General features: G+C 39.4%; 1 protein-coding gene across 3 annotated transcripts in view; it reads right to left on the reverse strand.

Annotated features, from left to right (window-relative positions):
* Positions 1-2,909: 2,909 nt before the first annotated feature.
* Positions 2,910-15,589, reverse strand: part of IL1R2 (interleukin 1 receptor type 2) — a 45,502-nt gene continuing 32,822 nt past the window's right edge. The window contains exons 7-9 of one of the 3 annotated variants that reach the window (XM_007501159.3): positions 14,120-14,255; positions 10,644-10,786; positions 2,910-3,487 (exon numbers count right to left, since the gene is read on the reverse strand). In XM_007501159.3, the coding sequence (XP_007501221.1) occupies positions 3,441-3,487; positions 10,644-10,786; positions 14,120-14,255 (326 nt within the window). In that variant the 3' untranslated portion in view covers positions 2,910-3,440. Of the gene's footprint in view, positions 3,488-7,336; positions 7,527-10,643; positions 10,787-14,115; positions 14,256-15,589 lie in introns of those variants that run through there. The other 2 variants (XM_007501158.3, XM_056808383.1) reach the window with 2 other exon arrangements.

A 15,589-nucleotide genomic window follows, 5' to 3' on the forward strand; every position in this document is an offset into this window, starting at 1 on the left:
GTTGGAGGGGATGTGGCAAAGTTGGGACATTAATACGTTGCTGGTGGAGCTGTGAATTAATCCAATCATTCTGGAAGGCAATTTGGAACTATATCCAAAGGGCTTTAAAAGAATACTTTTACCCTTTGACCCAGCCATACCATTGCTGGATTTATACCCCAAAGAGATAATAAGAAAAAAGACTTGTACAAAAATATTTATAGCCCCACTCTTTGTGCTGACAAAAAAAAAATTGGAAAATGAGGGGGTGTCCATCCATTGGGGAATGGTTGAACAAATTGTGGCATCTAATGGGGATGGAATACTATTGTGCTGAAAGGAATAATAAACTGGAGGAATTCCATGTGATCTGGGACGACCTCCAGGAATTGATGCAGAGTGAAAGGAACAGAACCAGGAGAGCATTGTACGTAGAACCGATACAATGTGGTACAATCAAATGTAATGAACTTCTCTACTAGCAGCAGTGCAATGATACAAGACACTTCTGAGAGATTTGTGGGAAAGAACACTATCCACATCCAGAGGAAGAACTGTGGGAGCAGAAATGCATTAGAAAAATATATGCTCTATCATGTAGTGCAATAGGGATGTGATTAGAGTTTTGATGCTAAAGGATCACTCTACTGCAAATACGAACATAGAAATATATTTTGAACAATGATATATGTATAACCGAGTAAAACTTCTTGTTGACTTAGGGAGGGGGGGGGGAGTAGAGAGTGGGGTAGGGAGATTCTGAATCATAGAACCATGAAAAAATATTCTAAATAAAAAATTTAAAAATTAAAAATAGAACCTCTACTTCTGGGGCAGCTAGATAGCTCTGTGAATTGAGAAACAAACTGAGAAAAGGGAGGTTCTAGTTTCAAAACTGGCCTCAGACACTTCCCAGCTGTGTGACCCTGGGCAAGTCAATTAATCCCCTTTGCCTAGCCCTTACTGCTCTTCTGATTTAGAGCCAATACATAATACTGATTCTAAGACAGAAGATAAGAATTTAATAAAAGAAAAAAGACCCTACTTCTCTTCAAAGTTCAAGTACCACCTTCCATAGGATCCCCCTTCTAGTTGCTCAATGCCCCCAATTACTATGCATTTATTATGTATATAGTTCACATTTAATAATAGGAACCCATGTTGTATCTTTCTCTAGTTCAGTGTTAGCTCCTTAGAGACAGAGACTGCTTTGTTTTTGGTTTTGTATTCCAGGTGCCTGGCACATAGAAGACATTTATTGATTAAATGGGGATCAAATTAGCTCTAGTATGAGGTGAATGGAGCTTATAGAGAGAATGTGAGGAAAAGGGTCATTTTACTTGAATGACCAGTTTAGACAGAGAGGGACTATGGATCTGGGTTTGGGTCTTTTCCCTTTGTTACATTTCAAATAATCTACGTTGTTTTATTCATGACGAATGACAGAAGTACTTCTATTCCCTTAAAATACACTTGTCCCCTTGTAGTATTATGTTCACTCTTTAACAGCTAGTTATTCTGGGGCAGCTAGGTGGCTCAGTGGATAGAGCACCAGGCCAAGAGTCAAGGGGAACTGGGTTCAAATCTGACCTCAGGCACTTCCTAACCATGTGACTATGGGCAAAGACCCTTCTGGTCCTTTTCCTTCCCTTTTCCCTTTCCCCCCATCTTGGGGGGGGGGGTGCATGAAAAGAAAGGGGGAATTCACCAACATCTATCAGAGCTCCCAATCTGAGCTGCTTCAGGGACCATACATAGGAGGTTATAAAACTAGCACAGAAGCCATGACATGTGGTAGAAGAGAGAACTTGTAAACCAAGATGCAAGAAACTGGGGACCTGACCTGCCTGTCAATCAAGAAGGAGTTCCCAAAATGGAATGTTCCCAGGAGTTGGCAGTTGAGCTGACCAGGGGGAGGGGACTGGACTTGATTTGGAGTCACTCTCTCTGGAGGTTGGAAGCTTGCTGTAAGACCCTTGTGGGGCTGATTTGGTTTTGGGGTTCTCTGATCAAGGGAAACCTCTATTCTCTCTGAGATTTGACTGATCAAGAGTTGGAGGAAAGCCAGGCTGAAGGAGAGACTTTGGACTTTGTTTTCTCTCTTGAGGAGTTGTCTCAGACTGAAAGACCCTTGGGGGGGGGGGGAGCTTCAGAAATTAAGCTGAGAGACCTTGCTGACTTTGTGAAGAAGAAAGAAGATTTTAAAAAGCTGTTGTCCTCCATCTCTGACTGTCCCTCTGTCACACTTGTGACTTCCCAAACCCTCATAATCCTCATTTTAGATTAGGGACATCCTCATCTCTCTCACCTCAGTTTCCCATCCTGTTATTCCAATAAACTCCCTGACTTGAAAAGGAAAAGAGTATTTTTACAGTTCACTCAGGGGGGAGGGAAGAAGCCAAAGGCTTCAAGAAGAATTGGAAGGTGGAGGAGGCAAGAGAGGAGAGGATTGGAGAAAGGAGGGAGTGAAGGGGGGAGGTGGTTAGAAAGATATCCTGATCATCAGCCATCAGTAGGGATTAGTAGGCAAACCCCAGAGCAGTTCCCTTGTGTAGCAGTTCCCCTGTGTACCAGCATCACTGTGAGGCAGTATCCCTGTGTGGCAACCCTCAGCATTTCTCATTCCTACCTCCATTATAAATAAGCAGCCTCAGTTTCCCTCAGCAGCTCTCTAGTCAAAGCCAGAGGACAGCAGTCATTGCAAAAGACAGTTTACCTTCTCTATTTCAATAAGAAATAGTTTCTCATCAGTTTACTTTCTCTATTTCACATGGTGGGAACTGGGGTCGACTGCCCATCTGACTGAACAAGCTGATCTGTTCCATATGTGCCCCACACTCCCCCAACAGCAGACCTGTGGTCTTCCTAAAAGACTTGCCCGCGTCTGCCTATCTGCATGAGGAAGGGCCAGAACTCCCAGACAAAGGAGCTTCAGGACTTTTCAGAGGCAGAGGTGAAAGGAGGAAGGGAGCTCGGAGGCCTCTCCAGATGAAGAACACAAAGCCCCAAAGTCAGGACGCGAATTAGGTCTGACAAGCTTCTACGGGTCATGCCAGTCAGTGAACATTTATTGTGTCTACTACAGGTCAGGCAATGTGCTATGTGCTAGGAGTACACTTTTATTTTTAAAGGCAGGGTTGGGGGATGGGGTGAGAGGAAGCACCCTAGGTGGGGCCCTGATAGGATGCACTCCAAAGGAATACGGGTGCATAAGGGGGGAAAGATGGCTGTTGTGGGAAGCTCTGCACCACCCTCCAGCCCCCCAAACAGAAAAAAACAGAAGGCGGCGTTGAGGATGCTGATGGCGGCCGAGCAGGACGGTGAGTTTCCTGATGAGGAGGTTCCTGTGGGCACAGCGGGGTCCAGTCCAAAAGAGTGTAGTCCAGCCGGAAATGATGAGACAGCTGGCGTGGGCTTTCTTTAAATGGAGGCGTTCTTTGCTTGGCCCTCCAGTCCTCCAATCAGAGGACCCACTTGTATTGCTTTTTAATGCTAAAAAACATGTAGCCTAACCCCAAAAAATTAGGAAAGAAAACAATTAATAAAAACAAAACAACGAGAGGGATAAACGCTGCGTTCACTGGAGACATAATCCCAGGATTTGGGAGGTTTTACTTCCTCCTCCTCTTGGAACGAATCTCTTCAGTTAAAGGTCTGGAGTGATCCTTGGAGCTTGTAAATTCAGAGGGAAACCCTCCTCTCCCCCAACACTCCCCTCACCCCGGGCTCTGAGAGTTACTGCTCCCTAGAGGCAGAGCTAACAGCATGAGAGAGCCGGCTCTCACTGGCGGAGGAGAGCAGATTGTTAAATTTTCAGTGTCAGCATTTACCCTTTGGAAAACATTAGCACCTCCAGATCAGGGCTTGATCTCTTGTTTTGTTGGTTGTCGATATTTAGGAAGTGATGAAAAGTGTTAATAATGTAGATTAAACTAAAAGGGGGTGGAGAGGATTTTTTTTTTTTCAGTGAGCTGATTGTTCAATAATTATAAGCAGATTCCAGTATATGAGGCGCATTCATAAAAGGGGGAAGGGGAGTTAGACGTGCCAGTTTTGTCCCAAAAGGCAAGCTTAGTTCCAGTTGGGATTCCATCGTTAAGTGGGGCTCTCCAAATACGGTCTTGGGAATTGGGATGAATTAGAAGTCCATCCCCTGCCCTCAGACATGAAGCCAAAATACACTGAATTGCAAGACTTTTCCCAGACCCCTCAGAGGCTAGTCTCCTCTCAGAGCGCCCTCTATCTATTCTGAATACATCTCTGTAGGCATCTAATTGTTTACATATGGTCTCCCCCCGTTCAAATGTAAGCTTTTTGAGGTCAGGCATGACTGTTTTCTTTCTTTGCATTCCTAGTGCTTGGCTCATTCCCTACAACATAGTAAGAGCTGAATTAAACACTTTTTGGCTGACTGACTGTCATTTCTCCAATAGAATTCTTTCTTTTTAAGCCCTCATCTTCTGTTTTAGATTCCCTACTGTGTATTGGTTCTGAGGCAGAAGAGCAGTAAGGGCTAAGCAATGCGGTTGTGTTCTGCCCATGATTAGGAAGTGTCTGAGGTCAGATTTGAACCCAGGGCATTTCATCTCAAGGCCTGGCTTTGAATCCAGTGAGCCACCCATCTGCCCCCTCCCAGTAGGTTCCTAAAGGACTAGGGGGAGAGGGGGCAGCTGGGTGGTTCAGTGGATTGAGAGCCAGACCTAGAGATGAGAGGTCCTAGGTTCAAATATGACCTCAGACACTTCCCAGCTGTGTGACCCAGGACAAATCACTTGACCCCCCATTGCCTAGCCCTTATCACTCTTCTGCCTTGGAACCAATACAAAGTATTGAATCCAAGACGGAAGGTAAGGGTTTAAAAAAAATAAATAAATAAAAATAAAGGATAGAGGGTAATCTAAATTGATTCATGGGGGCTGCTGGGGTTCCCTAAAGTAAAGAAATTATTTTGAATCTCCTAGTCTTTAATTTTTGAGATCTTTGAGCCATCATTCTCAGCTGCTGAGAATATAAAAATCTAGGTCGAATAGGAGATAATTTCAGGGACACTAAAGGAATAAAAAATAAAAAATGAATCTTATCTGAAATATCATTTTACCTTCTACTATCCCATCAAAATAATAGTGCATACTACAAAGAATTCCCCAACATGATTATTGAAGGAGATTGGATTGGAAAACTGATTAGCTTTATTATCATCAACATGTCAATTCATATCTAACCATAAGAATTAATCTTTCTGAATTACTTACTAATAGAGAATTGCCTCATTATCCAGACTTAGGTGATGACTTACAAGACAAATATATTACTCCATTTGTATCTACTCTTTGCTCTTTTTTACCTCAAAAGCAAGTCATTACTAGAATATGAAGAGATGAACAAAGGTTAGTTCGTCCCACCTATAGCTGAGTTCAGTCAGTAAATAAGTATTTATTAAATGCCTACCACATGCCAGGCACTGTACTAAGTTCTGGGAATAAAAGTACTCCTCCCCTTCCCAAAAGATAGTCTTTGCCTTTAAGGAGATTAAAATCTTTTTTTTTCTTTCAACTCTTACCTTCAGAAGAGCAATAAAGTCTAGGCAATTGAGATTAAGTGACTTGCCCAGGGTCACACTGCCAGGAAGTGCCTGAGATCATAATTGAACCTAGGACTTCCCATCTCTAGACCTGGCTCTCCACTCCCTGAGCCACCTATCTACCCTAGGAGCTTACGGTCTAATGGAGGAAGACAGCCCAAAAGGAAGCTAACAGGGAGAGGGCAGAGAGAAGGACAGTACCTGGTATGGGACATATTGAAAAAGTTCAGAGGAATGGAGGTGGTGAGAAATGAGGAGATAACAGCCTGGGCACTTTCCTTAAATGGGAGTTTTAGCAAGAGCTCTCACTCTCCTCTGGGATCAGAGGGGCTCCGGGACGTAGGGTTGCTGAGGTGCGAGTTCTAGGGCTGGGTATCTTACGGCATGATGAGGTTCCTGGGGGGATGGTGAAGAACACAGAGGCATGCAGGCCAGGTGAGAAATGAAGATATACAAACCACATGCAGAGTGAAGATAGGCCCTTGTGGTACCGTTACTTTGACCAACTGCAAAGGATTCATTCCTTCTAGGGTGATGATAACAGCAAAATGTCTCCCAACAATATTCCTTAAACATCACTAATCATTTGATGTTCACTTATCTTAATGTTAACATTAACTTAAATGTTTTTGTAATGGAATAAGCCAATCTGCAAGTTGCCTAGCATCAGAATCAAGCATCAACTGCTTGGGGAAGAAATTTAAATTATTTGACATCCAATTGGGGTCCATCCAATTTAAGTACCCATGATTTTAAGAAGCTTACTTTCCCACCCAAGAACTCAAAATAGCTCCCTATTATAACAATTCCCATCATTTAGGATGCAATCTCTTCTCTCTTTTCTACAAAATTCTGCCCTGTTGTTCAAATAAGCTTAATCCATGTATCATCCCACTCTTTTTCTAACTTTTGATTCCTATAGCTATGCCTTTCACATTCTATTCCCATTATAAGAATCCCATTGCTCCCCTCTCTAATGCTCCATGCCCATTACCTCCTTTAAAATCTTGTTTGGTTTTTCCATCCATTATTAAGGCCTGGATAAAGACATCATCAAAGATATGTGTGACATGAAAGAAAATGGGTGTGCAGGATAACAGAGAGAAACCCAAGTGAAGACCTAAAGAAGATATTTTTAGTCTTTTTTTTTTAGGTATTATATACTTTACTCAGAATAATGTTTTTAAATGTATAAAATATACAGGATTACAAATGAAACATGATACTGAAATATATTTATCAAAATATTTAAATATACACACACATATATAGATCCCAGATTAAGAATTCCTAACCTCGAACAATAGTCCTTACTATGAATCAACAAACATGTAATAAGTCCTAACTGTGTGCCAGGAACTGTAAAGAAATACAAAAACAGTACTTGCCCTCAAGGAACTTACATTCTAATGGGAGACAGGAGAGAGTAGATTAAATATTCCCTGGGGGGGAGAGCAGAATGTGAATTAGAATAACATGGGAGAAACAGTGATGGATCTAGTGACCTACACATATGTATTAGGACAATTCCATTCAGGTACCAAAGTATTAAGGTCCATAAAGGCAAACACTTCACTCCATTCATTTAAGCTAAGAGTAATCAAGGGAAAAGGCTTCTCCAGTGCTATATGCAGACAGGCAACCTCTGCACATTTTCGGTTCTGAATCAATACTACATCAGGAGGGCAGTGGAGTAAATTGGGGGGGGGGGAGTTCATGCTAAGGAGGTGGGGGAATTTATCAGAATAGAAGAACTTTTCATAAAAAAGAATATGATTGTAATTTTGAATTATTTATTTTCTTTAAGGAGTATAGGGTTGACATTCATGACTGATAATCTTTGATTTGCCAGGAGTATATGCTTTCCCAGACCTCTGTTTCCACCTTCTATGTATCCATATGCCAACAAAGACCAACAAGATGAGTGAGAGTGGAGCCACAGCAATTCCCCAGGAGAATGGAGGTTCTGGAAGAAGTCACAGAACCCAGTTACTGCATACAGCATTCTCTAATTGTCTATCGTGAAATTGTAATAAATGTTTGTAAGGAAGGATGAATCTTTTTCTTGATAAAAAAAAATAATTGTGACATTGTACATTTAGGACTTCACACTGCTGGGCTTTAGGTTCCCCTCTTCCCCCTATCAGTGAAATACATCTTATCTTCTTTCCCCTATTTCATAGACTTTAGGGGAGGTGATGGGGCAGGGAGGGGGAGAGGGCAGAGAATTGGATTCCTACAAATGGTAACTCTCCATCCATGCAAATTGAGAACCTGTATATAACTCACCTGTCACACTGAGGCATTTTATTGACTTACTTATGACTACACAACTGATATGTTTCAGAGGTAGAACTTGAACTCTAGTCTTCCTGCCTTCAAAGCTAGCCTTCTCTATATAAATTTGAGAAAATTAACTGAGACCCCAAATATGAAAAAATCTAAGATTCAATTCATTACAAATATCAAACATTGCACAACATTCATGGAGAGCTCTTTACTTTGAAGTCTCATTATATTAGTGGAAATCATAAATAAGAAAAAAGTAAGTTAATGAACATGCAAGTGAATCACCAAGAATGGAATGGCCACAGCTACCATTTCCATACTAGATTCCTAGTTTTCAATTCATCATTCAATCACAACCTCTAACAATTCTAGAATTAGCATTGTCAAACCCTGTTTTCCCCACACTGTTGGATATAAGGGTGATTAACTATGAATTTCCTGACTATCTTTCTTGCCATTAATATCTAAGATCAGATCAACAATGGGGGGCTTTTTTCCAGGATACTCTCTCTGGAAATCAGTAATACATACTTTAGAAAGGCTTCCAGAGACCATAGGTTTTTTTAATGATAGATTCCATAACACTAGTAGTGTATATGAGTAGAGCACTTTATGGTTACAAGGAGTTTTACACCCTAAAGTAGATAAAGTTTTTATTTCAAGCTATTACAAGTAAACTGAGGTTCAAAGACATGAAGTGGCTTACAAAGTTAAAAAAAAAACAGAACTCAACCTAATTTTTCTAATTCTTAGTTATTTGTCCTTTTCCAGCATCAGTATCAAAGGAACCATATTGCTCTCTTGAATTATCAGTCTAAAACCAAATTTTGGAGTTCTATGATTACTTTTTGGTAAATAAAACAGAGATTGAGTCAATGCCAGTAGCTAAGGAGTGATGATTCAAATTCTAAGAGTGAACTTTCTCTGGCCCTTCTTTATTCTCCTGGCTGCCTAACCTAATATGGATGATTGCTCCATTCGGTAGTGGGTGAACATTCAAAAGGTAACCTCATAAAGAATGATAAACATTACCATTTTCCTTTTCTGCTGTGCCCACTTCTTTCAACAACAAAATGTTCCCTTGCTTCAATGACTACTTTATGTGTCTTATTTTCTTGTCCTCTCCAAACCAAAGCCTCCATCACCAACTTCATAGAGTTTTGGAGGACTAAGTTCTACAATGTCTCAGACTTTCAATCTTCAGAAATAGGAAGGTACAATTGGTAAACCTACAAACTGCCTCTCTCCCTATGCCCTTCTCAACCATGATGATGTTGTCCTCTTGGCTCAGTATTGCTCTAAAGTACTTTGGAGTTTTTCCAAATGTATTAGAGAATCATTTTACCTTTTTCTAAAAATTAGTTTCTTGTCCTTTAAACTTTTCATCTGAATGCATCCCTTGCCCCATACTGATCTTAATCCCAACTCCCTACACAACTCTCAAAAATATAGAATGTTTATGTAATTACAAATATATAGATAACTTTATGTAAGTGCAAATAATTTACATAAATATATAAAATAATGTATACAATTAAAATATTTATTAAAAACTACTTTCTATAATTATATAATAAATTATGAAATGAAACAGAAATTTTAAAACAAGAAATATTCATCCTGTCCAGAGAATAATTTCATAGTACCATCCATCTATCAGTTAAAGGGGGAAAGTGATCTTTAAAAAAGAGGTTCTAACCAAGGAGTCTAGAAATAAATTTCACAGGTAACTTAGATTGGGGGGAAAATTACATCTTTATTTTGACTAGCTTTGGTTTTCCTTCGTAAGTCTATGTATTTTCTCTTATGCATTTAAAGACATTATTCTGAGAAGGAGTTTATAGGTTTCAGTGAACTGTCAAAGAGATCTGTGACACACATAAAAAAGTTAAGAAACCTTGATGTTAATAATGCTGTGGAAGAATGGAGTGATTAGTATTGATTAGATTTGTTTTGTGTGCTCCATGGGTCGTGTCCAGAAGCAAAGAATAGAATCAGTGGACCACTAAGTATTTATTAACCACCTGTTAGGTTCCAGGCATCGTATTAGATACTAGGGATATGAAGACAAAAATGAATTGGTCCCTGCCAGAGACAACTAGATGGTACACTGAAGAGATGGCTAAGCAGGGAGTCAGGAAAAGTTGAGTTCAAATCCAGTATCAGACACTTAGAAGTTCTGTGACTCTGGACAAATTACCTAATCTCTGGCTGCCTTAACTTCCTCATCTGTAAAATGGGAGTCACAACGACAATTACCTCACAGAGTTGTTGTGAGGACCAAATAAATTAATATTTGTAAAACATTAGCATGGTGCCAGGTACATAGTAGGTGGTTAATAAATACTTGTTCCTTTCCCCCTTCTAAGAATTTACATCCTACGCAGAGGACATCAGTGTGTAGAAACAAACACACATGAACACTATTCAAAAAGAAATCAAGGTAGGGAAGGTGGAGGTACTCAATGAGGTTGGAGAAAGGATCAAGAAAAGCTAAGTTTTAAAGGAAAATGGGGCTCTTAAAATGCACAATGGCAAATTTTGATTTTATGTAAGGAAAAACTTCCTAACAATTAAAGCTACCCCAAAATGGAATTTGCTAAAATATGGGGTTTGGAATGGGGGAGATTTCCCTTTCAATGGAGATTCAAATATATTAGAGTAGAGATTACTTTTGGGATGTGAGCTGTTCTAGATGGCCACTGAGGTCCCTTTCAACTCTCAAATTCTGTGATCTGTTAATTGATCAAAAGAGAATTTGCAGTATTTCTCCCCTGGGAAAAAGGTTACTTACCTTCTTTAACTCTTGCATGCAAAGTCTGGGATCCCAATCTGTTCCTGGCTGTACATACAAATTCAGTGTACAAATCCTTCTTTTCCACTGAATCAAATATCAGAGGTGCTTCAAGGTAGCTTTTATTGTTTTCTAAATATTTACTGGATGAGAAAAAAAAGGTTTGCATAAAAATTTAGGTAAAAAAACCAACTTGATAGAATACCATTGTGCTATAAGAAATGATAAGCAAGATGATTTCAGAAAAGGCTGGAAAGATTTGCAGAAAGTGATGCAGAGTGAAATAAGCAGAACCAGGAGAACATTATACACAGTAACAGCAATATTAGATGATGATTATTGTGAAAATTTAGCTGCTCTCAGCAGTGCAGTTATCTGGAATAATCCTGAAAGACTTGTGCCAGGGAATGTTCTCCATCTCCAGAGAAAGAACTGTTGGAGTCGTCTTTCATATCAGTGTATCTTTGGTTTTATTTGGGGATTTGGGTTATGTATGAATTTTCTCTTACAACAATGACCAATATGGAAGCGTGTTTTGTATGATAATAAAAATTAAATTAATTTTTTTAAATTTAAACCAACTCATCTTCATATTAATCATTCCCAATTCTGCAAAAATTCATTAAGCCCTAAGATATGTCAAGGATGTCAAGCCAGTGACAATACAAAGACAAAAAAAAGAAAACCATCCTGTCTTCAAAGAGCTTATAAAGCTCATTCTCAGACATCATCAGACGGATCAAAAATTCTTAATTCCGTCTGATTAGCCTAAAATCTTTTTGAAGTCATCAATGCAATGGGATTGTAATGACCACAGTAGCTCTGCTTTAAGTAATGGAAAACCAGTTTTAAAATGTTGTTGCCCTTTGTTTTCCCAGAGGACAAATGACCTCATGGAGTGGTGATGCCTTGACTTTCTCGTGAATTGAATTTAAGTGAGGCAAGAGTTACTACATAGTCATCAGCCTCACTCTCTTCTAGAAACATCGCAGACTTGACAAACCAAGTCAATTAAAACTAGCAGCAGTTAATTTGGAGAAAATCTGTGAACCATTAGACAAATCCTTCCCACATTGATAGGCAAGAACTGGGTCAACTGGGAAAGGGTATATCAGCTAGAAGAGTGCCTGCAACCCCATCTCTCTGAACCTGCAGAGACTTACAGCTAGCTTGCACATTCTAGAACTAGCAACTATCTGTTGGAATTAGGGACTAGAGCAACGTTTTATGGTCCAGACCAAAAGTGGGGTTAGAAGTCTCCAAAGCTCATACATACACTGGGCAGCACTTGGACTATGCCCCAAAGGGACCACCACGTAGGATTTGCTGGAAGTTTGCAGTTCAAGAGTCTAATGTCACACAGAGTCAGGAATAATACAGCCCTCAGTGTCTGGAGAAAGCAGTGGCTGGATCCTAGATCATTTAGACCATTTGCCCCCACCCCAGAATCCCCTCAGAAATATAAAGAATCCTGATCCTTACACCAATTCAGAAAAGGGCTGGAATCATGAGAACACCCAAAGGGGATATATAACAGGTGGCATGGAACCATTTCCAAGCTCACGAACAGCAAAATAACTGCTTGTCAAATATTTCCTTTTTTCTTAAATATAGAACTATGATTACATTTGTAGAGGGAATTCCCACTGAGGAATCTCGCTCTACCAGTATCATACAGATCTATAACTTTTTTGCAACTTATCAACTAAGAAAATTGCCTGAGGCACTGAGAAGTTATTCCCCATTACTCTGAGGTTGTCCTTTTCTCCCCACTACCCTGAGACTGCTTTTTGGGAGCTTGCCCACAATGCAAATTACAGATTACTTTTGTCTATCTATTAAATCATAGAGCTAAGAACTATTAAAGCTGGAAAGAACCTTGGTATCATATTCCAGCCATCTTAACTTTGCTGTTGAATCATTTCAATCATGGCTCACTCTTAGGGACTCCATTTAGGGTTTTCTTAACAAAGAAACTGGGCTGGATTGCCATATCCCTCTCCAAGCAAGGAAAGGGAGGCAAACAAGATTAAATGACTTGCCCAGGGTCATACAACTGTTTGGAGTCCAGATTTGAACTCAGGAAGATGAGTCTTCTGACTCCAGGTCTGAGGCTCTATATACTATACCACCCAACTGTCACATTTTACAAATGAGGAAACATGGAAAGGTAAAGTGATTTCCCTAAGGCTGGCCACAGGGGAGTGGAAAAGCAAGGGGTAGAGACAAAGAGTCTTGAGTCCTAGGATAATGTTTTCCTCCCAACTGGCTTGTATGGATCAAATAATGCTGATATTGGTTTTTAAGCCACAAGAACATGTTAGTGAAAGTGTTTTAGAATGCCAAAACTACACTTATTTTCAATTTCAACCTTTCAGCCAGCCTTGCCTCCAGTTCTACTTAATAAAGATGGATTACAGGAAAGAATTTTTTTTAACTTAATGTTTAGAACCAGACTTTTCTCTTTAATTAACTTCCCTAGACTTCTAAGAAGAGAGCTAGGTGACACAGTGGATAGAGTTCAAATCTGGCTTCATGCATTTACTAGCTGTAGGACCCTTAATAACTTTGGTTGCCTCAGTTTCCTTATCTGTGAAATGAGCTAGAAAAGGGAATGGCAAACCTTTCTGATATCTTTGTCCAGAAAAGCTCCAATGGGGTCACAAAGTTGAGTCTGATATGTTTGAAACAATGGAACCAAAGGGAAGTTCTAGATGTTGCTTGGCGGAGCAATGGGAAAAGCAACAGGTCTGAAGTCAAGAAGACTCATCTTTTAAATCTGGCCTCAGACACTTATTAACCATGTGACCCTAAGCAAGGTATTTAATCCTGTTTGCCTCAGTTTTCTCATCTGTCAAATGAGCTGGAGAAGAAAATGGCAAAGCTATCCAATATCTTTGCCAAGAAAACCCCAAATGGGGTCATAAAGATTTGGACACGCCTGAAACGACTGAACAACAAAAGGCTTATAGGAACTGTTACAAAACAAAATAAGCAGGAATTAGTTAAAATAATATAAAGCATAACTACAATCACGTAAACAGAAATAAAATGTCAACAGAAAACTTACAAATGAATACTAGGAAATGATAATGAACAAGTCTGGCCTCAAAAGAAAGATGTGAGAAAAGTACTTAATTTCTTATCTTTTCTTCGAAGGGATCATGCACTATAGATATAGAGTAATGCATATAATGCATATAATATGGGCCCTTTCCTTCTTATTGGTTAGTTCTTGGCTTTTTTTTTCCTTTTTTTACACACTTTGTCATCAGAAATTATTTTCTGGGAGAGGGAAGAATTCAGTGCAAAAATATAAGAGAATTAGAGACAAAAGAGATATTTTCTATAACTCTTCTAAGAATAGCAACATCCCTTTACAACTGCTAAAAACTAAATTCAATCTCTCGGCGAGAAAGCCAGCCCAAGGAGCCAATAAGAGTGATGAGACTCTACATTCTGTCAAGGGAGCTTACTGGTGTTGTCCTTCCTTCACTCGCCCTTCTTTATAGACATTATCCACAAAAGTCTTGTTCGCTGTCCACCACAAAAGCATCGTAGACTGTGGGCCCAAGCCGAAAAATGCTTTGCAGGGAATGATCAGTTTTGAACCTAGATTTTTTTTAAAAAGACAGATTAAACAAAAAGGGGTAATTTAGTAAAGAATAAGAATAAACCAAGACTTCCTGTCATAACTTCTAACAGGAGCCTCTTAAGGCTTTCTCAAGTAGATTCCCCACAACAAATAATTTGAGCAAATAACCATTTGTGGGACTTGTTATTTTCTAAAAATATCCTGGCCACCCAAGTCTTCTTTTGTACAGGAAGGCTTGTTTCTGAGTTGTTCTTTCAGTTATGTTGAACTCTTTGTGACCCCATTTAGGTTTTCTTGGTAAAGATACCAAAGTGATTTGCAGTTTCTTTCTTCAGCTCATTTTACAGATAAGGAAACTGAGGCAAACAGGGTTAATCAAGCTGCCCAGGGAACTACAGCTAGTAAATGTCTGAGGATGGATTTGAACTCAGGTCTCCCTGACTCCAGTTCCAGAGCTCTACCCACTTAGCCACCTAGCTGCAGTATAGGAAAAAAAGACTCCTCAAAATAGTTCCTTAAAACTTCCAAATTATCTATTGAGTTCATTTCAATTCATTTCCATTGCTGATCTGTATTCCAATTTCTTTCATGGTCTCTCTACAATAATAAAAAATAGATGTCTAGCATCTAGACAGTATTTAAGGTTTGCCAAAGAGTTCTATATATGATACCTCATTTGAGCCTCACAGCCACCATGGGATATAGGCTATTATTATCATCCCCTTTTTATAGTTGAGAAAATTGAGACTGGAAAAGTTAATGACATATCTAGGGTCACATAGCTATTAAGGGTCTGAGGCAAGATTTGAATTCAAATCTTCTTGACTCCAAGTCCAGCTTGACTCTACCCACTGTGACACTTGGCTGCCTATAATAAAAAAGAATAGGAAGCAGAGATGGCAGCAGTGGAAGAGGCTGGGTTGGGGGGAAAAAAAACCAAAAACAAAAAGAGAGAATGAACTTAAGAGGCAATATTATGTAGTAGATTAAGATATTGTACTTGGAGTCGTGGGGTCCTGAGTTCAAATCCTACCTTAGGTACTTACCACCTTTGAGAACCTATCCAAATTATTTCACTTCCCTGACCTTTAATACTTCATTTGTAAAATGAGGAGGGATGGAATAGATGGTCTCTTCTAGCTTTAACTCTATGATCCTATTATCATTGAAAGTCCCCATTCTCATATCTCTCACTGAAAAAAAATTTGAAAAAAATGAACATTTTTTGTTCTTTCAATTAGATCTCTTCCATGACTTCTCTGAGTTTTAAAGGAGATACTTCTCAGTTTTATTATCATCACCCTGCTCCTATATCTTTCCCATTCTTCAAATGGGAAGAAGAAATTCCAGT

Source organism: Monodelphis domestica, chromosome 8 (genome assembly GCF_027887165.1).
Source record: "Monodelphis domestica isolate mMonDom1 chromosome 8, mMonDom1.pri, whole genome shotgun sequence".
Classification (NCBI taxonomy): domain Eukaryota; kingdom Metazoa; phylum Chordata; class Mammalia; order Didelphimorphia; family Didelphidae; genus Monodelphis; species Monodelphis domestica.